The sequence below is a fragment of the Propithecus coquereli genome, unplaced genomic scaffold (genome assembly GCF_000956105.1).
Source record: "Propithecus coquereli isolate 6110/MARCELLA unplaced genomic scaffold, Pcoq_1.0 Scaffold181, whole genome shotgun sequence".
Taxonomy (NCBI): Eukaryota; Metazoa; Chordata; class Mammalia; order Primates; family Indriidae; genus Propithecus; species Propithecus coquereli.
Genome location: NW_012142857.1, coordinates 4423362 through 4448202, shown reverse-complemented (window position 1 = coordinate 4448202; position 24841 = coordinate 4423362). Strand labels below are relative to the sequence as shown.

Here is a 24841-nt window from a genome sequence, read left to right as displayed (position 1 = left end):
TCAGAGATCTCCCTGCCATTCCAGGCGCACAGCCCACTCAAACCAGCCCCACCCCTGCAGTGCAGCCTCCTGCCTCCTGCCATGCCGCCAGCATTCTCTCTCCCAGGCCAGACGTCCCTACAACTGATCTCCTTCCTCTTTCGCTCTGCCCGGTGTGTCTCTGCCCCAGGGGCCCTCCTGCACAATTGTCACCTCTCCATTGCAGCGGGTCTGGTCTCATTACTTCCCACACTGAACTACCTCCTGCCTCCATTCCCTCCCCCATGACAACAATGTGACTCTGATTCTCAGAGCTGAGGAACAGAAGTGCCAGGACTGTGAGCCCTTTACAGACCCAGGAGCTGGAACCCCATCTTTGCATGGCCCCAGGAAGAACATCATGTGGGCTGCGCCCCTGGAGCAGTGCAGCTAGGCAGCCCTGGAGTAGGAGGCAGGGGGAGGGGACAGCACCATCAGGAATGAGCCCCTCGGCCACTGAGCTGGACGCGCGGAGGGAGAGCTGTGGGCAAGGCATTGGGCTCGCTGTCCGAGTATCAGGAGGCAGTCACCAGCAGCCTCAGGTCCCAGCAGGTGAGGAGTCTCTGGAGAAGTGTGCATACAGCAACACCTTGGCCACCAGGGACAGCCTACGTAGCGTCACTCTATCTGATACAAGAACTCAGTGCATGATGAGAATCTGGACATTTGCTCAGAGTTTGTCCGATGGAATGTGGCAGGAATATCACCACCACACGCAAGCTTTCATCAGCAGGGGCTGGAGAATAGCCTGGCATTTGGAAATGGAAACCCATCTCCTTCATGCCTCAGCCCAGAGCAGAACGAGTCTCGACTACAGAATGTTCCTTTGTTGTCCTTTGTTGTCTCTTGTTGATGCTGAGGTGGTGGCCCAGGCAGTGCCGAGGCGGCCAGGCCTCACTTGACAGTTACTGACTGCTGAAAGTACACCAGACTGCCAGGAACCCACTGGCATCACAGACGCCTGTTGGCCCTGGGCTGAGAGCACCCAAGTGACCACTCGGTCACCAGCCCTGCCACGTGGCTCCAGGGCTAAGCAAACCCTCACAGCCATAAAAGTGCCTGGATGTCCCCCTTGTGTTCTGGACACCAACCCTCAAACCTTGCAACTCCCAACACATGCACACACACCCACATGCACCACACGTACATAATACATACACACACACATACACATACACACCACACATGTACATGTACACACAACACACCGCACACAGATACATGTAGACACCACATCATACACATACGTGCCACACATACCCCTACACACCACACCCCCCGTACACAACACCAACACATACAATATACATACACACATACATACCACACACATACATGTGTCACTTGTTCCACAAGCCTCTGAATATCCAGAAGTCAGAGAAGCAGGAGGGGCCGGGGCCTTCAGAAAGACCCCCACGCGGGCAGACCGCCACCTGATTTCTGGAACTTCTCACCAGAGGCCAGACCCGCCTCACTTTCCAAGCACTCTCACCCCTTGCTCACCGAGGACCCATGTGGAGAGGTGACTGTCAGGCTGGGGACAGAGCAGAAGGTGGCCTGGGCTCGGCTCGTGCCAGACGCCCCTACCTCTCAAGTCCAACCCTGAGGCCTCAGTTTTCCCCTCGGTACGCTGGTAACGTGCAGGGTCGCTGTGAGGCTAGGACACCATCCGCCTATGACGGAGCTCTGATGCCACGCCCAGCGCAGAATGTATGGAATTATATTCCTCTCTGGGCTCAGAGCAAACAAACGAACGAATGTTCTTTCCACACGCGCCACACAAGTCCTTCTTCCTGTTGGGACCCAGTTCAGGTCTCCTCCTCCCTGTGGCTCTGCAGCTTCCTCAACAGCTTGTGCCCCAGGAACCCCCCAGCAAGCACGGTTCGCAGCACACACTGCGCACACCCCTTCCTGATTGTTCTCCTGCACGGCTCCCTGGGGTGCTCTAGAAACACGAATCTACTGGCTCTCAAATGTCAGCCTGCTTCACAACCGCTCAGAGAGGGGAGGGTTGGTGGTTTAAATTTACCGCAGCTGGGATGGTCCACAGACTATGCTTTTAGAAACATGGTCCTCACATCTAAATGTTCAAGAGAGTTTTATGGAGGAAAAAAAGTTTTAAAAGGCTCCCCAGTCAAATGTCTTGGACACACTGAATTAAAAGATTGTTAAGATGTGAAGATGTGGCAAATTGTTAAGATGTTAAAATTTTATTGCAGAATTTCTCAGTGCCTTTATTGGTCTTCAGTGGATGTTGACTGTTCAAGTAGGTGGAAGTACGGTATGCAATAGTTACCAAAGTGTTGGCCAGAAATCCATCCCACTCTTCCTTTTGATTCCTCAGAGAATTGTGCAGGACTAGGGTTCCATGGAGCCCCCTTTGGGAAACACTTGTCTAACACTCTCTATGTTCATTTCTCCCCGGTAGCCTGTCATCCCTTTGAAGATAGAAACCCTGGCTTCGCTTTTTTGTTGTATCTCCCTGCCATTCGCCTGCCCCCACCCCAGCCTTGGGACCCAGGATCATTCATTAAGTATGTCTTCGTGCAGACTCGGTGGCCAGGCACCGAGAGCTAGCCATCAAAGACTCGGTGGCTTCTTAAAGAGCATTCTCCAGTTTGCAATTCCATGACTGGCCCTGGTGACTGCAGCTTCCCTCTGAGCATAGCCTCCTGCCCAGTCCTGAGATCGCCCAGCTCCTGCCCCCAGGTTGCTGAAATGCCAAGGTTCTAAGAAGCCTTATGAAAAACCATCATCCTTCTCAGTGGGCTGTTTTTAGCCCTCAAATGCTGCTGAATCCTTCCCAACAGCCCCTTTTACTGGCACTTAGGGGCCCCATGCCAGGGAGCACCATGCTGCTGGCAGAACAGCTCGCAGAGGGATAATGAGCACTTTAGACCACATAGAAAAGAAAATGCAAACAGCCTCCCCCATGGGCAGGGGCACTGAAGCCATCTCTGGAAGGACCCCATGGATGTCCCCAGCTCAGGGGAGGCCAGACTCCTAGAAAGGCCAAGAATACAGATGATGACAATAGCAGACATTAACCCAGGATGCAGTACCTGCCAGCACTGCCCAAGCACTGCAGGGAGCAGATGGCGTTGTCAACATCCCCATTTTACTGTTGAGGACACTGAGGCACAGAGAACTTGCCCTCGTTCATGGAGCTCGTTCCCAGGGTGGGAGCACAGACAGCGTGGCCCATAGTCTACGCTCTTGACCCCTGCACAGTGTGCACTTATACTATTCAGGCTGGTAAACTCTGGCCCCACTGAGGAGACTTCCATGGAGCAGGAACACAGCCCTCCCCTGGAAACATCCAGATTCTCCACGCCTATCTGTGCCGATGTTTGCTAACGCAGAGCTGGTGGGGGGAGTACGACACAGGCACCGAAGGAAGAGGGAATATGGAGCGTGCGTTGGTAGTACAAGGACAGGGTCTCCATGCACAGGTACATGTGACAAGGTGAGGGTGAGTCAGTCGCCGTGTAGTGGAAAAGCATGCAAAGTCAGGTGCAGTGAGAACAACAACAAACCTCTTCCACGCCGCTGGGTCTTCTCTATAAATACACAGTTGCACAGTGATCTTTGCCTGTGCATGTGTGTGGGGGTGTGTGTAGTGACAGTTCTGGGCTGTGAGTGTTTGGAAACTCAGCAGAGCCTGGCTGGATGGGACAGGGGGCAGCAGCAGGACGCTCGCCATGACCGGGGGAGTCACAGGTGAGAATTAGAGAATTCTGGGGCGTGTCAGACTGGATTTCCCCAGCGCATCTGCTGCATCAGGTGACATTGGGGCTGGGGTGTCTTGGGGTCCCCGAGACCCCAGGAGCAAGTGTGCCCTCGGTACGTGGGCAGCTGGGCTGACAGGGCCCAGCTCTGGGAACCGGAGAGAAAGAGGTGGCGTGGTCCCTGCTCCTCAAAGGGCTCGCAGTGCTGGTCCATACCCTTCTCGGTGCAGGGCGTACTCCGCAGATGCCATCACAAGGGGCGAGGCAAGCCTGATCCTAACACGGGCTCTCTCACTTCATAGACACAGGGCTCCCAGGGGAGCTAGCTGGGCGGTCATACCTCGAAACAATGCACAGAAGTTTGCTCTATGCTCCCTAAGGATGGCTGGAGCTCCGATCTGTCCCTGCCCACCCGAGGGCATCAGCACAGTGCTACGCACTGGGTGGACCACAAGGGCCTTGCCCTCACAGAGGGAGTCGCAGAAATGGAAAGGACCACTCAAGATGGCACACAGTCATGTGCTGTGTGACAACATACCTCCCCGACAGTTGCAGGCCTGGAGGAGAGAGCAGCAGGGATCTGGGGACGACCTTCAAGTGGCAACAGGGTTTGGACTGAGAGTGGGGAGAATGGGATCCTAGGCCTGCCGCCTGCTTCCTGGGACCTCACGCAGGTCGCTCTGGGTCCCTGTACCTGAGCATCCCCTGTCCACGAGCATTGGGGCTGGACCGGCGAGTCCCAGGGAAGGGTGGGGGAGCGCAGGTGGACAGAGGAGAGACACCGTGAGAGCTTGTACATTACACAAAACGTTCAGGGACAGGAGAGTCCAAAGTCATCTCCTGGGCCAAAACAGGGGGTTCTTGGAGGCCGCTTCTGAAACTCCGCTCATTCCGAAACCAAGCAGACTTTGAGGATGACCTGGATTTGCTCAGAGAGGAACTAAGGAGACAGAGAGGTGCAGAGGGTGGCGGTGGGGAAGGGCAAGCCCCAAGGAGAAATAGCCCTATCCTGGCAGCACCATACGTGTGTGTGTGTGTGTGTGTGTGTGTGTGTGTGTGTGTGTGTGTGTGTGTGTGTGTTCAGCACCAAGGACAGCATCCCACCTCTGGTGGAGAAAGAGGGAGATGGATCCCCCAATGGGTCTTTGAGGCATGAGAATGACAGAGCAGAGACCAGCAGAGACAGCTTTCTGGGTGGCACCAGAGCTGACGTCAGGAAAGGGAAAGGCCATTCCTTTTACTCTGGGACATCTGTGTCAGTCTGTCCAGCCTGTCTCTTCTCCCTTTGCTCCCTTTGTCTTTGAATTAAGACCGAAGGCCAGGGAGAGGTGGGGGACATTGCCTGAAGCCCACAGCCAAGTTCATTTCTCCTAAGCCAGCCCCTTCTGCCCACTCTCTCAGCTAATTAGGATTGGGATTTAGGTTTTAAATGGGCTGTGTTATTTGAACCTGTCCTGGACCGAGCCACACCGGAGGCCACTTCTGGCCGACTGCCTGTCCAACATCTGCTGACATAACGGGAGACCACTCAACTGTCCCCCACTCCCTACCAGAGACAGGGAAATCAAGGCTCCCATTCAACACCATCCCACCCTCCCAGGCTCCCTCACAAGGAGTTCTTCTTTGAACTCCCCAGTCCCAGGGACCTGTCCCTTCCTGCCGCTACCAGACTCAGAATCACAGGAAGGCAGGGCAGGAAAGGGGCTGAGAGACGGTTGGGTCCAGGGGACCTAGGAGTCCTACAGAGATGTTCTAAGAGCCACGAGGTGGGAGCAGGGGGAGAAAGCAGGTGGTGCTCCTCCTCTGCCTCACCAGGCAGCGCTCCTCCTTTCGGGTTTCTGCATGGAATTCCCAGGTAAGATTCTGATGAAACAAAAAGGGTCATACTTTTTAAAAATTAACCTTTTCATGTTTAGATGATTGTGAATTCACATGTAGTTATAAGAAATAATACAGAGACCCCCTGTACACTTCACTCAGTTTCCCTCCATGGGGAAACTTGTAAAAGTACAGTTCAACATCACATCCAGGATATCACCATTGACATGGTCAAGATACAAGATGGTCCCATCACCACAAGGCCCCTCCTACTGCCCTTTGTAGCCACGCCCCCTTCCCTCCTACCCCACCCCCTTCCCTCATCCCTGGCAACCACTAACCTATTCCCCATTTCTGTTACTTTGTTATTTCCAGAATGGTCTATAAATGGAATCACAGAGTATGCAACTTTCGAGGACTGGATTTTTTATCGCTCAGCATGATTTTCTGGAGATGCACCCAGGTTGCCGCATTGCCACTAGTTCATTCCCTTTCATTGCTGAGTGCCGCCATGTATTTAACCATTCACTTGCTGAAGGACACCTGGGTTGTGTCCCGTTTTTGGCTGTTGCAAATAAAGCTGCCATAAACATTTGGGCATAAATTTTTGTGTGAGCGTAAGTTTTCATTTCTCTGGGATAAACACCCAGGAGTGCAACTGCTGGATCATATGGTACTTGCAGGTTTAGTTTTTTCTTTTAGGAAACTGCCAAGCTTTTTTTCCCAGAATGGCTATACCATTTCACACCCCCAGCACCACTGCACAAGTGATCCGGTTTCTCTGTGTTCTCACCAGCACTCAGCGTTGTCACTTTTTAAAAAATTATTTTAGCCATTCTGATAGGAGTACAATGGTATCTCATTGTGGTTTTAATTTACATTTCCCTAATGGCTGATGATGTTGAATATCTTTTTGTTTATTTGCCAACGGTCTGTCCTTTTTAGTGAAAAATGTCTCTTTGTGTATTTTTTCCATTTTCTAATTGGACTGTTTTCCAATGATGAGTTTTGAGAGCTCTTTATATATTCTAGAAACCAGTCCTTCAGCAAAACTAGTCCTTTGCCAGGTATGTATTTTGAAAATATTTTCTCCCTCTCTGTAACTTGTCTTTTCATCCTTGTAACACAGGCCATCCCAGAGCAAAGGTTTAATTTTGATGAAGTCCAATTTGGCATGTAAGCATTGACATCTACTGATGGACTTTTTCATTCAGTTTGAAATCGTCCCAGTTCTTGGTATGACAAATGATTTACAATTGAAACCAGGACATTTTCGTGGTACCATATGAGACAGAATCTTATTTAAATCTTCTGCTTTAACTATTTTTTTTTTGTGACACTCCTCTGGCAGGGGCAAAGGGGAGGGGGCCCAGCCTCACTACTGCCAGCTGGAGATGGAGTGTAGGTCCCCCATTCGCCCCTCTCTGACGCCCCTGGGGTGCGCTGGCTGTTACCACTGGGCGGAGGTGGGAGTTTCAGAGCTCCACCTGGTTGCCTCCGACTCTGCAGTGGGGCTGGCCTCGTTTCCACCGGCTTTGATGAATGTCTGACTCTCTATTAGGCCTCCTCCAACACCATCCAGCATGGAGGGAAGGGGCACCTCAATACTGCCAATTCGGGGCACGGGTCCAAGTTCCCGCATGGTCTCCAGTGCCACCCTGGAGTGTGGGTAGGGAGCCTCCACACCAGCTGGCAGGGATGAAAGTTGCAGCTCCCTCCTGGCCTTCTCCTGGGGGAGGGGGCTGCAGTGCCTCATTACAGCCCAGTGAGGGTGGAATCTAGGCTCCCACTCAGGCTTAGCTGGAGTAGAGCAGTTATCGTCTAACAGTTTTCTATTTTGCTAGGTTTTTTCCTATTGTTTTCTTTCTTTTCTAGCCCATCTCCATCTATCTCTTCCTGGTCCTTTGCCTGGAGAGAGCGGCTTTTACTGGACTTTTTTGTCTATGTCCACTGGCATTTCTGGCGTACCCGCACCAAGACTGGGATATATGAGACAAAGAGAAAACAAGTCATTTGTGTGTCATTCCTTAGGTCCAGAGGACCCTGGCTGGTCTGCCTTCTTCCTTCCACCTTTCAGAGTCCTCTTATGTTCATACATAACATCCAGGGGGTTTTTTAGTTGTACTTAGCAAGAAGAATATGGACAAGAACATCTATTGCATTTTCCAGAAGTGGAAGTCTAGGTCTGTATTTTTTTTTTTTTTTTTTTTGAGACAGAGTCTCACTCTGTTGCCTGGGCTAGAGTGAGTGCCATGGCGTCAGCCTAGCTCACAGCAACCTCAAACTCCTGGGCTCAACCTATCCTACTGCCTCAGCCTCCCGAGTAACTGGGACTACAGGCATGTGCCACCATGCCCGGCTAATTTTTTCTATATATTTTTAGTTGTCTGATTAATTTCTTTCTATTTTTAGTAGAGACGGGGTCTCGCTCTTGCTCAGGCTGGTTTTGAACTCCTGAGCTCAAACAATCCGCCCGCCTCAGCCTCCCAGAGTGCTAGGATTACAGGCGTGAGCCACCGCACCTGGCCTAGGTCTGTATTTTTAACAAAACATCTTGATGACCTTAAGTATAGTTTACATATTCATTTTATGGAGGGGAAACTGAGGCTGCAGTGAGATAGATGATGTATCTTATCCGTGATCAAACAGTCAGTCAGAGGCACAGCGCAGGCTAGAACCATGCCTCCTAACCCCAGAGCGATGCTCTCCCATGACAGCCTGGTGCCTCCCTGCTGCCTGTATGTCTGATCTCCCCTGCAGGAACGCAGGCCCCCCTTGCAGACAGCAGCCCCCTCCTCCCTGCACGCATATGCTGCCCTGGCCTGCTGCCTTCTCCCTCGAAAGTATCTTACTTCCCTAAGCAGAGTCTAAGTTCTCTGGGGCTCGACACTGTATACAGTGGGCACCCAGTGAATCACTGCTAATCATTCTCCCTGTAAAATCCAGCGGTCGATATTGTTTAGTAAGTGTCGTTTCCTGTTCCTCCTCGTGAGCTGGAGCCAGAGGCACCGCAAGGACAGGGATAGATGGCATTTTCTAAAAGAGACTCACATGCCTGGAGCAGCAGAGGTGGCACTGTGTTCGGTTGTGGGAGGCATGGCAAGAGGAATTACAGTGCACACTTACAGCACTTCTGGGCCAGTGACCCGGGATGGGACAGGACCTAGGCACCATTGTGTCATGTCCCAGACTTCTTGGTACTGTGCCTTAATTACCTGTCCCCCCCTCAACCTCTGTACAGACAGGGCCCGTGTCTGTTTCCCTCACCATCCCAGTCACCAGTGCCCGACACACAGCCTGGACACAGCCTGGAACACTGCGGCCCCCGCAGTGACGACTGGGTGGCTGGATCCACAGTGAAAGAACAAATAAATAAACAAAGGAACGAACTAACCACAACAAAGGAAATTCCTCATGCAGGAATAAGGAGGATATTTCGTTTAAAAAGAAGACTTGCAAAGGAGCAAAATCAAAGCCATCACTGGAGTTATGAGAAGGAAATTTAGGGCTGAATCAGAGAAAGAACTTTCTATCAGTGGAGCCTGACGATGTTCTGAGAAATGCCCAGCAGCCCAGTGGCCACGGGCGGGGGTTCCTGCACTGAACGGTGGGGAGCTGGAGCAGGTGACCTCTGAGCTTCTTGCCATCTGAGAGCCCGTGACATCTTCAGAGTTCACTGGAGAGTTCATTCCTTGAAGCCCATCAAGGATTTGGTGTGGCGAAGGAGAGGAGGGAAAGAAAAGGTCTGTCCCAGCCTCTCAGGAGCTTCTACTAGAGGCGGGGCATGTGATGGTCATTGTAGGTAGTCACCAAATAGATCTGGTTTCCCCCATCCCAGGAGGACTTTACTTCTTAGCATGCTTATGGTTGGATGAGGCCGTGTGACCCGTTCTGGGCGAAAAGTCAAGAGTGGAAATGGCATGTGCTGCCTCTAGGCAGGAGCGCTGAACCGCCAGAGCCCTTGCCCTCCGTCATGATGACTGGTCAAAATGGCAACCGCGACCTCAAGCTGGGTCCTGGTTGTTTAAAGTTACTGCGATTTGGGGTTGTTTGTTACTGCGGCATTATCTAGGCTATCCTGACTGATACAGGGGACAGACTTTACCTGTATATAACACCAGAAAAAAATACAAGGTAGACAGTCCAAGGTACACACACGGCTGGGTTGGACAGCAGTTCTCACATCTCAGCCCAGCACACAGATGCTGGGCCATCCCCACCACTTGGGTAACACCCAACACAAAGCCTCTAGCTGTGCTCTCTCCTGTCTCCCTAACACCCTAACACTATGCCCAACTTCAAGCCTTCGCTAACATCATGTCTTCTCTCTTCATCTTCTTCTCTCTTCCCTTCCATCTGGCAAATATTCTACCCATTCCCAAAGGCACAGACCGGGTCTCATGTCCTGGAAGACACCTCCTTACCCACAGAGACCAACGGAACCACTCTCTGGAATCACTGCGGTTCCTGTCGTTGGGATGGCATCTCTTTGGGGGACTTAACGTGTATGTTGTCACCCTGTTTTACATGAACTAGCCTCCACTCTGCAAACAGGCAGTGACCCACAGGCTCTAGCTCACACGTGTCTGCTGAGCTCACAGCAGGTGCTCAACGAACGTCAACTGAACAGAGAACAGCACCACAAACATACACATGATGTTTCTTATATATCCATGGAACTTGCTGAAAAATCCAGGCACTTTTACTAAGACATCATTTGTACTAATGACTTTTTAAATTGGCACAGAACCAAATCCTATAATGACTAGAGGGCAGCGAGATGATTGGCAGAAAACTCCGTCCACCCTTTTCTAGGGCAAGAGGTAATCCATGCATTTGAGGTTCTCCTTTCTTCCTGCCACCTGTCACCTCCTGGGTCGGAGTCCATGGTGGTGTCAGTATAACTAGCCTGAGGCTGACAAAGGTATTGGGGTGGGGACCAGTGGAGAAATCAGGAAGACCCACCCCTGCTGCTGTAGTAATTTGGATGCAGTTGGACATCTCAGGGAGACACAGAATGTAAACAAGAAAAGAGATTTCCGGGGAGCTTTGGAGATCTGTGTAGGCCAGCACTTCATTTTGCAGACAAAGTGCTTGGAATCAGTGTCGCTCCTGGGTCAACATCTGGTTCTCCTGGTCCTTGACACAGGCTCTTCTATGCTTTCCAGGGGCTTCGATTTGCTACAGGGCATCCTGATGGAACAGGGGAGTGCCCTACACTTATGGTTCCAGGGAGTGTGGGATCAGGGCTTCGCATGATGCTGTCTGATAAGGAGGCGTGCTCATCAAGTTCCCAGCAAAGACTTCATCACCTTGCTCAACAGCCAACACTGTGGGCCAACAAGTCCTTCAGTCAGGAAGTCCTTCTCAAGGTCTAATCAGAGGCTCTGCTGCTGTTGTGCACATTGATTTCCTTTCCTTGGCACTTCTGTGCAGATGGAAAAGAGCCGCTCACTGCTGGGCCCATAAAACCTTTCATATGCCTTTGGCTTCTTTCCTGAATTCCAAATCCCATGCCAGCACCTTGGAAAGTTTTCTGAATGTCCTGTTACACTCTCATGCCAGGTGCATTCCTCTCAGCCATCGCCATGCTTTCCCCTGTTACAACGACAAGCTGGAAACTATTCCGACATCCTGACCAAAGGACGAGGTGATGGGCGGGTCTCTCGGAAAGAGGATGCCAGGAAGCCGAGGGATCCCAAACACAGCTGACTCCCAGCTGCCGGCAGCTGGGCGGGCCTCTGCTGGACTCTCTGTAGCCTGTTCTTTTGTTCTGGCCTCTCTAGGCTGCCTTCCTCCTACTTCATGGGACTCAACCTACCCTAGGTCGCCCCTACTTTGTGCCTCTGAAAGGGTTCAGGAAAGGTAAGGGTGTTTTGTGTCTTTGTTTTTTGATACATTAGTTAAAATAACCAACAGAATGAGGATGGAAGTCTGCTGTGGGTGAATAAATAATCTGAGAGCATGATTAATCCCCAGATGGTGCCTGCACCTGGGCTCTGGTTCAGGGCATGGTCTGTGACCCACCACCCAGGGCTTTCTGGGCAGAATGCAAGAACTTAGCATCCCTCTCCCAACCTCTCCTTTCTTGGGAACATGCAGCCAAAGTGGGGCTTTCATGGGAGCACAGAGCAGTCAGCCACCCACCTTCATTAGTTTCCCCCAGAAACTAATTCTCCCCGATGGGTGAATGTGGGTTAGTAGAGCTGCCACCCAACCCCAACAGCCCCGGAAAGCTCATCGAAGTGTGGCCAGAGGAAAGGGGCCACGAGGGAGTGACTGCATGGACCCAGCCTGGGCCAACTCAGTGCAGTCTCAGGCATCACTACTGAATGCCTGCTGTGTGCAAGGCCCCAGGCCAGGGGTGGCTGGGGACACAGAACCAGCCCCAGCTCCCATCTTAGGGTTGCCCAGCTGGCTGAGGGGACTGGCAGATGTACATGGAACAGCTTGATGGCAACAGGAGGGTGTCTGCCTGGGTGAGAGGGTGCAGTGAGGAGGCCAGCTGGTGTGCTCATGGGGCTGGTGGTGTCCCCAGCAGCTGGACCTCTGCTCTCGCCTCTGGTGGGTCAGGCCAAAGGGGGCCTTGAAGGGCAAGATGGGCCAGCAACACTGCATCGGAGCCACACACAGCAAATACACGCACCAGTGGGCAGCTCCCTGGTCCCCCCCATCAGAGAGCCCCTGCCGGACAGGTGTGGCTAGGGCAGCTGTCACAGGCCAGCTGCATGGGGCTTTCCTTGTGGCTTGCTCACTCAAGGGACGCTGGCCAGCTTCGATCCCTCCACCAGGGGGCATCAGGAGATGGCTGCTTCATGAGGGGAAATCAGAGGTTCCCAGGGATGAGACCCAGGGCTCATGTTCCCACTGGTGGGAGCATGGACGTGGGCATGAGCCACCATGGGCCACGTGGACAAGGGCCACAGAGAGGGCAGAGCAGTGAGAGGGAGGGAGCCCAACCGACTCTGTTGAGCTGCCGGGCCAGCCCTGCAGACCCGTCCAGGCTGGTAGCAAGAGAAAATAAACTTGTCTTGATTGTGGCACCCTCTTATTTGTGCATAATTAATTCAGTCCCTAATGTCTAAAAATCAGGCCTCTCATCACTGAACTAATTTTGAGGCTGGGCTGGGGTTGAGGACAAACGGTTTTCTCAGCCTCTAATTGCATGGGCTCCTGCAGGCAGGAGTGAGGTATCAGCAAGAAGAGCAGGACCACCAGAGGGTGTGGGGGTGCTGGGGGGCCTGGGGTCACCAGGATGGTTCTTGAAGAGCAGTTGCCTCCCTTCCCTCCCAGCCACACGACCCACCGAGAAGCCCCTGAGGACCTCACAGGCGAGCAGCAGAGAAGCAGACTCCAGCCGGGTCCCAGGACATTTGGTCAGCCATGGGGGATGGACAGGTTTCTGACTGTCCCCCCAGCAAACTGCCCCTCCCGGGCCCTCTGCAGACCTGGAGCAGAGATGATTTCCAAAGCGCCCACCAATGAGAAAATGCAACACATCCCATTGCTTGTGGGGTCCATCAATGTGGGTGCATGAACCTCCGGTTCTTCACTTGGCTGTTGTAGCACATTCCACTGTGAGGATGTATCACAGAGCACTTCCCCGCTCTCCTCTCAGTGGATGTCTGGGCGGTTTCCAGATGTTTGTTACTATATATAATGCAGCTACTGAAACGCAATCTTACGGATTGGCGAGTTCGAGGCAGGGGCGCTTCACTGGGGGCAGGGAGTTAAGGGCGGGCTTTCCAGAGGGGCAGATGCACTGTCCCCTCTCCCACCTCCCTAGCTCTCCCGATCATCACCGCTCAGGAGCCACCCAGGATCCCGGACAGACAAGACACATGACACCCCCAGACAGAGCACAGAGCTGGTTCCCTACCTGCTGTGGGGGGGCTCGCCCTCGGGAGAAGGAACAGCTGCTGTCCAGCGGCTCGTTGCAGTCCGCTGTCCACTGCAGGGCAGAAAGGAGTGGTCAGTGACGGCAGGACAGCCAGCCTCACCCTCGCCCGGTCCGGTCCCCCAGGTGTGCACCTGCCCTTGCGCAGTAGCACCGGAACAAAATTCTACTTGGCCATTTGCAAGAGCAAATCCTTCCCTACCACCAGGTCCCAGTTCTCATCTCCCAGCTGCACATCAGGGTGAACCTTTGCTGTATGCTTGGGGGAGGTAAACTAATTTCCCCTCCCCTAGGCCCACCAAAGTGATGAAGACCCGGCTACATTCCAAGTCAACCAGACGCGACACCGGGTCATTCTGAGTTTTGAACAACCAGCACCACGCTTGACCACCTGACCACCTGTGGGCTTTAGCCACACTAGCCCTCTGCAATGTCAAGGGTGCGGCTGGAGCTGGAGGTGAGGCATGTACATGTGGCTCTTCCTGTATGCCCAGCTCCAAAAGACGATGGCCCTGGCACGGAGGAAGAACCCAGCCCAGCCATCAGAAGGCCGGCGTAAGCCCAGTCCCAGCACTGACACCCCTGAGAGCTCGGAGGGTGGGTGTGTCCCAAAGTGTGGTCTGACAGCCACCCGCGTGAGAGTCCCCAGAGCCTGCGTGCAGAGGTCCCTGGGCCCCACCTTCCACCCTCTGTGGATCATGCCAGGACCTGGTAATCAGCATTTTGACAAGCTCCCCAGTGATGCCCTAGAAGTCTGGGAGCCACTGAAATCTATGAGATCTCTCACGCTTCGTTTCATCCTCTGCAAAGTGGGGGCAGGAGTGCTGGGTGACTCTGCAGCATTGGCAGAAAGGACCTTTGTAAGCTCTGAAACCTTGTACAGATACGTAGCAGCAGTACAGCTCTCCTGTCAGGTGCCGTCTAGCTATACGGCGGCACTTTTATCCTCATGTTAAACATGAGCTCGCCCCCGGCTAATGCTGTTGAACAGTGACCTTACCCCACACTGTGTGTGATGCGGGAAGAGCAGAGGGAAGCCTGGTCTCTCTGTTTGATGCACTTGGTCACCTGGTCAAAACTGTGAGTGTGGGTGGCTCCAGGCCAGTGCAGTCCTGGTTTTCTAAAACCTTGGCTGGACGTTCCCTCCTAACAGTTTGTCAAGGGCATGACCTTTTCCAGGAAAGACAAACTATTACAATGCACAGGCTGGGTACGAGTACACTCCAGAGCAGCGCTGCCCAACTGAAACGAAACGAGAGCCACCAGTAGCAGCCACGGGCGTAATTTTAAATTTTCTAGTAGCCAGTTTTCAAAAGACACAGGTAAAATTAAATTAAATAATATATTTTATTTAATCCAACATATCAAAATATCACTTCAACAGGCAATCAATGTAAGAATTTATTAATGAGATATTTTACATTCTTCTATCCATACTAAGTCTTTGAAATCCACATAGAGCACATCTCAGCTTGGATGAGCCACGTTTCAAGTGCTCGAGAGCCACATGTGGCTTGTGGCTACCATATTGGACAGTGCAGCCCTAGAGAACAGGCAAAGGCGTCAGAACCACTTCTTGCCCAGCCCTGACCCCTGCAGACTGCGATTCCGGGGCTCCTGCGGCAGCTGGCTGCGGGGCTGGGTTCAGCCACTGGGAGACAGGAGAAGGGAGAGGCCAGGGCATTTCTCCCCAACTCGCTACCCCTCAGGTGGCATTGCCAGCACAGCCTGGGTCTCCTTTGTGGCTCCAGCCGTCCCCAGACAGGCTTCTGTGTGTGCCCCTGACCCTGGAGCTCTGGCAACACCACCCCCTTCCTTTGCGGCTCATCGGGTTAAGAGACGGTAATAGTTGCCTGAAGCTGCGAGTCTCTGGTTGTGTAGCTTCTCGGCTCTGGGTAACCAATTCCCTGCATTAAATTCCCTCTGTTTCAAAAATTGTCATCTCGAAGTATCTCCCCCAAGGTATTTATTATTAATAATTAACAGGGGGAAAAAGGAGAAAATGAGAAACCCATCAGACACCATGTCAGCCACATGTCAAGGTGAACCTGACCAGTAACAACACGTATTCCCACCACGGACTCCCTAGCAGGATGCGCTGAGAGGGGCACACCTCTCCTGAGAATTCTTGCCAAACACGCACACCCTCGACCTTATCGATAGTCAGAGAACATCGGGTCCCCCAAACTGATGAACTTTCCCCAAAATCAGTGATCGGAACTCTTCAAACATGTCAAGGTTGAAAAAGAAAAGACAAGACCAACAAAGTATCACAGGTTGGAGGAGAAGGAGGAGATATGGCAATTAAATGCAAATTTGGATCTTGGAGCGGAAAAAGGACATTAGCAGAAAAACTGGTGAAATCTGAATAAAGTCTGTAGTTAAGAGCATTGTACCAATGCTAATAATTGTACTATGGTTATGTAAGATGTTCATGAGGGGAAGCTGAGTGACAAGTATATGGGAACACTCTGTACTATTTTTGCACCTTGGCTACAAGTCTAAAATAATTCCCAAACAAAAAGTGATATATATGTATACATGCAGGTATACATGTGTGTGCACATATGCATGTATACATACTTATAAGTACATATATATGCATTTTGAAGACTACACACACACACACACACACACGTGTGTCTGTGTCTGTGTGTGTGTGCGCATGTATCTATGGATGGATATAATGTTTCAAGTGCTGTGAAAACAATCCCTCTGCTTTACACACTGGAGTGGTTTCTCCTCCCCCACGTGGAGCTGGCTGGCAGCGTGGGGTGGGGGTCGGCCAAGGCACACGGTGCCCCCTGGCTGGGGAGAAGACCAGGCCACACAGGCACTCCTCATCCATCCTAGGGCAGCCTCTCGGAAAAAGGCTTCTCCCCTTCCAGGCAACCCAAACACTTCAAGCCCAGCTGCACGCCTCTGATGTGACATCCCACGACACAGTGACTCGTGGGTGGGCACAGCATGATCCCGGGCAGGGTTGGGCTGGGAGCCGAGCTGGCTCCTTCTGGCAAGAGGACACAGAGGCTTCACACGGGTCCGTATGCAACCTCACCCCCCTTGGTGAGCTTTCCGAGAGCAGTTCCCGGCTCTAAGGAGACCACTCTGCTTTGTCCAAGGTCATCCTTAACTTTACACTGGCCGCCCAACGCCACGTCCCGAGTGCCTTCTGTGTGGGACCCGCAACAAAGAGCCCTCCCAGGAGAGCTAAGACATGTCACATCACAGCCATGCAAGGTGAGGTGCGACTGTGCGCTGAGATGAGGAAGACCGTGCTCTCGGCAGCAAGGTTGGGGGAAGGAACATGGGCAGCCCAGGATTCCCGGAGAAGAGCGAGCCAGAGCATGTCAACAGGCACAGGGGGGCGCCGGCCACCGTGCAGAGATGGCAGCTGTCAAGCTAAAGAAGTCAGAGTCATCCCCTCCGCAGACAGGGCTCGAAGGCTCGGTCGGGGAGGGCTCGCGTGCTAGGAAGGGCTGAACTGGCCTGGGGGGGAAGCAGGTCAGGAGCCGAGGCCCCGTGTGTGGGTCATGAGCCGTGGGCGTAGAGATGGACGTGGAGAAATGGATCTAGGCGTGTGGGCAGACAAGCAGCAGGTGCAGGGGGGGACGTGCCCCTGGAAAGCCAGCGAGATGACAAAGTCCACAGAGAACCCAAGCCCCAGCGAGGCGAGATGCAGGCACAGTCCCCGGGCAGGAGGAGGGACTGTGTTCCTGGGTGTGCAGCGTCCATGGCACCCAGGGAGGGATTGTGTGAATTATCACAGTTGTCACAGCAAGCTCTACCCACCCCAAACCCCCGGCCAAGCAGCAGCCCCAGGGGCGTCCCCTCCAGGGCCGCTGCCTGAACCATCCCCACCAGGGACATGTGCTTCCTCCCTGGCCCTCCTCGAGCCCTCCCTTCCCTATTCCAAGTTTCTTTCCCGTCTCTGCTGGGATTCTGCTCTCAATGACACCACCTCCTGCCAACCCTCTGCCTTCTCTGAGCCACCACCTGGAGAGTCTCCAGACACTGCCCTCCCCGGAACCCGTCCTGACCCGTACGACGTGAGTAGCAACAGAGCAGGGTCCCGCCTCTCCAGACACCCTCCTCGGCCTGGGCGCAGCCCGAAATCCCACACAGAGAACATGTCTCCTTCCAGGCCAACAGGCTGACAGCTTTGAGCCTCCTCAACCTCCGAGTCCTCTCAGGGGATGAAGGTGGTGTCTTACGTGAAAGGTCATCCAAGAGAAAGAGGCAGGAAACGTGGGAAGCTGTTACGTATGTGGACAGTGAACATTGGATTCATAAGCGTGGTTTTAGCGCCTGAACCGCATCTGCTATAATTTACGTCTGAATTTAAAAAGCTGGAACACATATGACACAGGGTTAAGATTTAATAAACACGAGAGCACAGATATTTGTTCTGCACTCAAAATAGATGTTTACTCTATTATTCCCTGCTCTTATCAGTACATTTTAAGTATTTCGCACTAAAAAACAATGAAAATAATCTATCAGTCATTTGCATTCCAGAATGGACAGTGTTTTAGGAGCAGACTTTGGGAGGATGGGGGAGACCACAAGGCTCTGGGCGTTGGAGGCGGAGGAGTGAGAAGGAAAAAGCTCAGAGTTAGGGGTGGCTGAAGGTCCTAACCCTAAAATGGGCCCACTTTTCAGTGGTGTCTAAAATTCCCCCCAGGGATTGGCCCTACCAGATATCAAAGTGCATCATGAGGCTAGAGCCAAAGCAATGTGTTGAGTCAGTACAGGAACAGAAAAGTAGATCAACCGATAAAGCCGCATCCATAAGCAAATTAATATACAAATGAGAACTTGGTATATGATAAAGATAGTGTTTTAAACTGGGGGAAAGGAGAAGCTCATTGATAAATACATAGTATTGAGATAACCAGCTAGACATTAAAGAAAAAATTATTCTAGATGTCTACCTTACACTATCCAAATTTTAAACTATATCAAAATTACGTAAAAATTTAAAATGTCTATGTGACAAAAGAAATCATGAGCAAAGACAAGTGAGAAGCTACTTGCGACATATACAGTAGCCTTCCCTTATCCTTTGGGGCTGTGTTCCAACACCTCCGGTGGATGCCTGAAACTGCGGATAGCACCGAACTCTGTATATATTATGTTTATTCGATCTGATAACTGAGACGGCTACTAAGTGACCAAGAGGTGGGCAGTGTAGACAGCATGGATACCCTAGACAAAGGGATGATGATTTACATCCTGATCAGGACAGGGTGAGATTTCATCATGCCACTCAGAACAGCATACAATTTAAAATGTATAAATTGTTTATTTCTGGAATTTTCCATTGAATATTTTCAGACTGTAGTCGACTGCAGGTAACTGAAACCATGGAAAGCGAAACTGCAGATAAGGGGAGACTATTGTAAAACAAAGGATTAATCGCCAGAATATACAAAGATTTCACTTAAATTGAAGTACTATTCTAAGCCTGTTGGAATACTGGATTAACATGGCCTCCTCGTGGCTCCCTCGGTACTCCCATTGTCCCCCTTAGCACACATGGAGACTGAGGGGGCTGTGATTGATACCTTACCCAGGGATGAGCAAACGGCATAAACAGGTGTAATCAAAGAGCCAGGAAAAACGAAAGATACTAAATGCAATGACTGATCACGTGTGATCTTGGATCAGACAAAGATCACAGCCCCAATTTTTTTTTTTGCTATAAACAATATTATTGGGGAAACTACTGAGATATAAGGTCTGTAGATTAAATAATAGCATTGTATCAATGTTTATTTCCTGTATTATGATTATGTAAGAGAATGTCCTTGTTCTTAGCAAACACACACTGAAGTGTCGAGAGATAAAAGGGCATCATGTCCGGAACTTACTCTCAAATGATTCAGAAAAAAGTTATATATAAAAATTACATTTATGTCATTATAATAAATATTTAGAGAGAGAGAACATGGGTGCAAATGTAGTAAAATATTAACTATTAGACATGCAGAAATTCTTTGCTCTATTATCACAATTTCTATATATATTTCAAATTATTTCAAAATAAAAAATTATTTATAAGGTCACCTTACCCAGGGCTTCTTAACCAAGGGTGTGTCAGAACCACCCTGGGGGTTATTCTGAGGCTCCTGCGAAGGGTCTGAATGGATGGGAGTGTGGTGGTCTCTGTTTGTAAAACCTGCCCCAGGTGGGCACTTCAGAATGCAGCCGGGGCTCTCACCTGACGCCCTCATTCCCCTGAAGGGGACCTGAGGCTGATGGGGGATGTGGCTTCCTTACAGCGTCCCAGGGCCCAGCCTGAATCCTGCCAGCCTAAGGACCCAACTCCTCAAACAGAGGAGATTGCCGACTTCTTCCCTCATCCTGGGCACAGGGGCTCGCTGCCCAGGGGAGGATGAACCAAGACTGGCAGTAGGGCCCGAAACAGTCTGGCAGCTCAGTCTCAATCCATAGAGAGCCTCTAGAAAAGACTGTGGTCAGGGGGACAGGATGCTGCTCATGGCTGAGATTTGAGAGAGGGAGAAAGACTTTTGTTCCTATCTTTAAAAACACAAACAAGTTTCCTGGTGCAGAGGCAGTTTAGCATAGTGATTAAGAGTTTGAGCTCTTGAAGCACAGAATCCTGAGTTCATATCCCAGTTCTGCTACTTACGCTATGACCTTGGGCAAGTCACTTCAACCCTAAGACTAAGTTTCCCCACCCGTAATAAAAACAGATCTACCAAAAGCAGAGAGGTTAAGTGTTTGGCACCTGGAAAGAGATCGCCTGGGCCAAACCCCAGTCTTGCCACATACTTGCTGTGTGACCTTGGGAAACTTATTCAACCTCTCTGTGCTTTAATTTCCTCCTTTGTAATATGGTGATGATAATAGCATCTTCTTCACAGAATTATAAAGAGTAAGTGAGTTAACATGTGAGAAACACTTCACACAGTCTCCTTTGTTACTCCTTCTCATCTCCCAACGTCTTAACTTAGAGCTCAATTGTTGACCCTCTCCTCTAAATTTCCTCATGTCCTGGGCTCAAAACACCATCCATGTGCTGATTATTTACGAATGTGAATCTTCAGTTCATTTCCCTGCTCCGAACGCAAACTCTGCACACTGACCGGCTGCACCAACATCTCCGCCGAGACGCCTAACACTGTCTTACACCTTTGTGTCCAAATCTGACCACTTGACCTTTGCTCCCCAAGGCTGCTCTTCCAGGGTCTTCCATATCGTGTTTCTGGAAAGTCTATCTTTCTACTAGCTCAGGCTAAAATTCTCGGGGTCGATCACAGCGTCAGCATCTCCGAAGTACACCCAGACTCTGACGGCATCTCGCCACCTCCACGGTGGCCACGCTGCCGAGTCCCCATCGCCTCCCCCTGGACCGGTGAGCCGGCTTCCTGGTCTCCTGCTTCCTCTCTTGCCCGCTACCCCCGCCCCCTCGGCCCCTCGCCAGAGTCATGATGTTCAGCCAGTCCCCTGTGCCCCTCCTCACTCACATCCTCTTCCTCCTCCTCTGCCCCTCCCCACGTCTCTCCCCCACCCACTCAGAGCAAGGCCAGGGTGCTCACTCTCCAACATGCTCCTGCTGCTCTCTGCTCCTGCCAAAGTGGGGCGCCCCCACGCCAGCGCTTCGCCCGCCGCTCCAAGCAACCCGCTCTCTCACCTCCTTCAAAACTTGGCTCCTGTGTGAGCCTTCTAGAACCAGCCTGCACTCCCCACCCGCCTCCTGCCTCACTCGGGCACACGTCACCTCCTGACACCCGGTTTCCTTCTCTGCCTGTGTCTGTCTGTCCCCAGGAGAATGAAGCCCTGAGAGGACAGTGATCATGGCTGTTCTGTTCATGGCTTTGCCCCCAGAGCCTACAACAGAGCCTGAATGAATAAATGTCGGCCCTAATTATATTATATTTTACTACTTAGCCAACAGTACCTGGCAGAACATGAGCAGATTTAGACAACTACACTTTAAGCTAAAAACCACCAAACAACGTCTAGGAGATCATACCAAATAAACAAGCAAGCTAAAACTTACGTATACGCTAGAAGTACAACTTTGTAAAATGTGCATAAAGAAAAAAAATCCACAAAAATTACACTAGTTGTCATAAAATGATAGTGGATTTTTTCTATTTTCCAATCGTTTCTGTTTTACCAATTGATGCTTTAATGAAATGAAATTTTAACCTATTAAAAAATGACTGGTAATCAAATTTAAAAGCATTCAAGCTCACTAGAAAGCAAGACAATGCAAATTAAAATGACAAGATGTCCCAACGCACTGCTGGCACTGTGAATAATGGAACAGCCATTTTGGAGACCAATTTGGTAATAGCTATTAACATTAATTCTACTGCAGAGGCTCTACCTAGAGAAACACTTTTGTTTGTGCCTAAGGAGGCATGTCCAACAGAATGCACTCGAGTATCATGTGTTTCCAGGGGGAAATTTAGAAATAACCTGAATATCCACCATTAAATGAAGGGTTAAATAAATCCATACCACAGACAACTGTGCAGCCATTAACCAGAACACAGCAGATGTACAAACCCAGAAAAAATCCCTGGGGCATATGGTCAGGTGAAAAATTCAAGTTATTGAACAACATATCTACTGGCCATGATATCTGATTTTGAAATAATGTACTTCTATGAGTCATATATATGTCAGTAAATGCATTAAAAACGGTGAGGAAGTTAATTCACCAACTGGCTGGGAGGTGGGGGTAAGGCAGTGGACTGAGGTGGTAACTCAGGAAGATTTTAGTGTTAATATTTGAATTCTCATGCACCATGAGAATGCATGCATAAAGTACTTGCATGATTAAAATAAAATGTTTTAAACAAGGGGAAACATATAATAGATCCCCCATGCCCAACCACCCTGCAGTCCTCCTATGAACTCACTTCTTCTGTTAAGCCTTTCGTGGGGGGTCCACCATTGAGGGCCTCCTCCTGTGAGCAAAGATGGTGGGGAAATGGATTCAAGGGCAGGAGGAAATGAAGAAATGGGATTTAAAAAGGGATGAGGGAATGGTGAAGAGGGAAGGCAGAATGAAGGAGAAATGTGAAGGGAAAGAGAAGGGAAAACATGTTAGAGAAAGATATCCAGTCAACTGGAATGCTCTTACCCTGTCCTATGCATCTCCACCGTTGCAGCTCTCTTTAAAAGATCACTTTGTCTAGGACACAGGCCCGTGGGAATTTAAAAAGAAATCATTTTGCATTTTAGACAAAACCCAGGACTTCCAAGTGCCCGACAGCATCAAAAAGGACGATCGGAGTTATCTTCACCCTCCCTGGCTCTGAATTTGGCCTGTTAACGAGAATTTATTGGAAACTACGCCTTCATTAAATGCATCTGCTCTTCACAATGTCCCTACATTCTGTCCTTCCGACGGACTGCAGCACGACGCAGCTGGCCATGGAGGCGGGAAAAAGGAGACAGCCTTGCCCCAACTGTGGCTGTCAACCTCAGTGGGACATCAGAGTCACACCAGGGCCTGTGACAATGTCAGCACCCAGGCCCCCGGCTCCCCGCATTCAGCTGGGTCTGTGGAGGTGGGGCCTGTACGTCAATATTTTCCAAGGCTCCCTAAGGATTCTGTGGGTTTTTTTTTTATTTCTGCATATTATGGGGGTACAAATGTTTAGGTTACATTGCCCTTGCCCCACCCAAGTCTGAGCTTCAAGCATGTCCATCCCCCAGATGGTGCGCATCGCACTCATAATGTTTGTATATACCCATCCCCTCCTCTCCCCTCCCATCTGCCCAACACCCAGTAAGTATTATTACTATATGTGCACTTAGGTGAGGATTCTGGGTTGAGCCGGCGTTGCAAACACTGCTCTACAGCTTTCTGGTGACACATCAGAGCATCCACTGACATCGGAAGTACCAAAGTTTTCCCCACTTATAACATCCTCAACTCTTCCCCAAAAGGTTTGTGGTCAATGAGATTTGGAGTCCTAATGCTCTTTCTATAGGAAAAAAATATATATGAACCGCCCAACACCCTATCCGTCATAGCCTATACCCAGCAGGAAACTAGAAGTGAGTAGGTTGGGGGTGGGGCTCCAGGGCCCAGCTCAGCCACCACCGAGCAATGTGGTTTGGCCATTGTCCATCTCTGTGCCTCAGTTTCCCTCTTTCAGGATAGAGCAATAATCCTCCTCCTCCTCCTAAGGACAGAGTGAGAACTTTCTGGATGTGACTCTGGGTACTTGGAATCCACCGGAGAGCAGGTACTCCTAAAATATGGGGGAGGGGTGTAATTTTAAATATGGTATCCAGAAAGTGTTGGGAAACTCAAAACACATTCTCTTGGCTACTCACATAAGGCAAAGGAAGATCTATCGATCTATCCACCCATGTTTTCTTTCCAGTTGTTACTGAGGGAGGGATGGGGTGGGACATAACGGTAGAAGCATCATGAGATATTTTCTTCCTGAGTGTCAACTGTCACCTCTCAGATCCTAAAAAGTGACCTCACCGTCTGAAGAGCAACAGTGTTCTCCCCTTTCCTCAAGTTTCTCAAGGTTTCCAAGATTCTTAACAATTTTTCCTTCCCAGAAGCATCAAAACATCACCACAGACAGGCAGACAGGCACATTCTCTGAGTGTTTGGTTTTGTGGGTTTTTCCTTTTTTTTTTTTGGCTTCCATTTAAAATAGTCATCAGGTTAAGTAAAAACAAGCGAAAGTGCTTTAGCAGAAATATTTCCCATAAAGCTGTATCAATAGACACCGGTGTTTTTTAAAGAAGTGTCTCATGGAGACGAGTCTGACTCTGGTCTTGCTCTGAGCTGGCCACAGCTGTCCCCTGCTCTGGAGTCTACCCCAGGTGTGTTTGTGGGTGCGGGGGGAGGGGAGGCAGGGGTTCGGTAGGAGCAGGATTGAAATGTCCCTCCTTTCCGGGCGGGTCCCAGAATCCTGCCAGGTGTTCACATTCTTCAAGGGAACTGCAGAGCATGGGGAAAGTTTAAAGAATGCATCCAATGTCACGAGTGGTGGTGGTCTCCACACTCTGCCTCACAGCAGACATCTGTTTAGAAGCCCCTCCTCGGTCTTGCCTCCCTGCCAGCCAGATGTGGGCGTCCAAGTGGGAGTCAGGCCCAAGTGATCCCAGCAGCAGGAGCCGGAAGCACAGGGCCCAGACCGAGGAGGGCACTCCACCACCTGCCCTCCCTCCCAAGAGCTCAGTCATCAGTCATCGCCGGGAGATCAGAGGCACTAGGAGGGCCCCTCTTTCCAAAACTATCTCCCAGATGGCTGCTCTGGGCACAGAAATTCCACCATCAGCAAAGCACGCCTCTGGGGTGAAGCTTCACGGCTTCTTTGGCCCCTCCTCCTGCAAAAGTGTATTTTAGCTCAAGGAACTTTGGAGG

General features: G+C 50.8%; 1 protein-coding gene across 2 annotated transcripts in view; it reads right to left on the bottom strand.

Moving 5' to 3' along the window:
* The window catches only part of CTIF (CBP80/20-dependent translation initiation factor), a 295612-nt gene that overhangs the window by 202296 nt on the left and 68475 nt on the right, over nucleotides 1-24841 (bottom strand). For both annotated transcript variants that reach the window (XM_012642671.1, XM_012642672.1), the window contains exon 3: nucleotides 13444-13515. In XM_012642671.1, the coding sequence (XP_012498125.1) occupies nucleotides 13444-13515 (72 nt within the window). The remainder of the gene's footprint in view (nucleotides 1-13443; nucleotides 13516-24841) is intronic.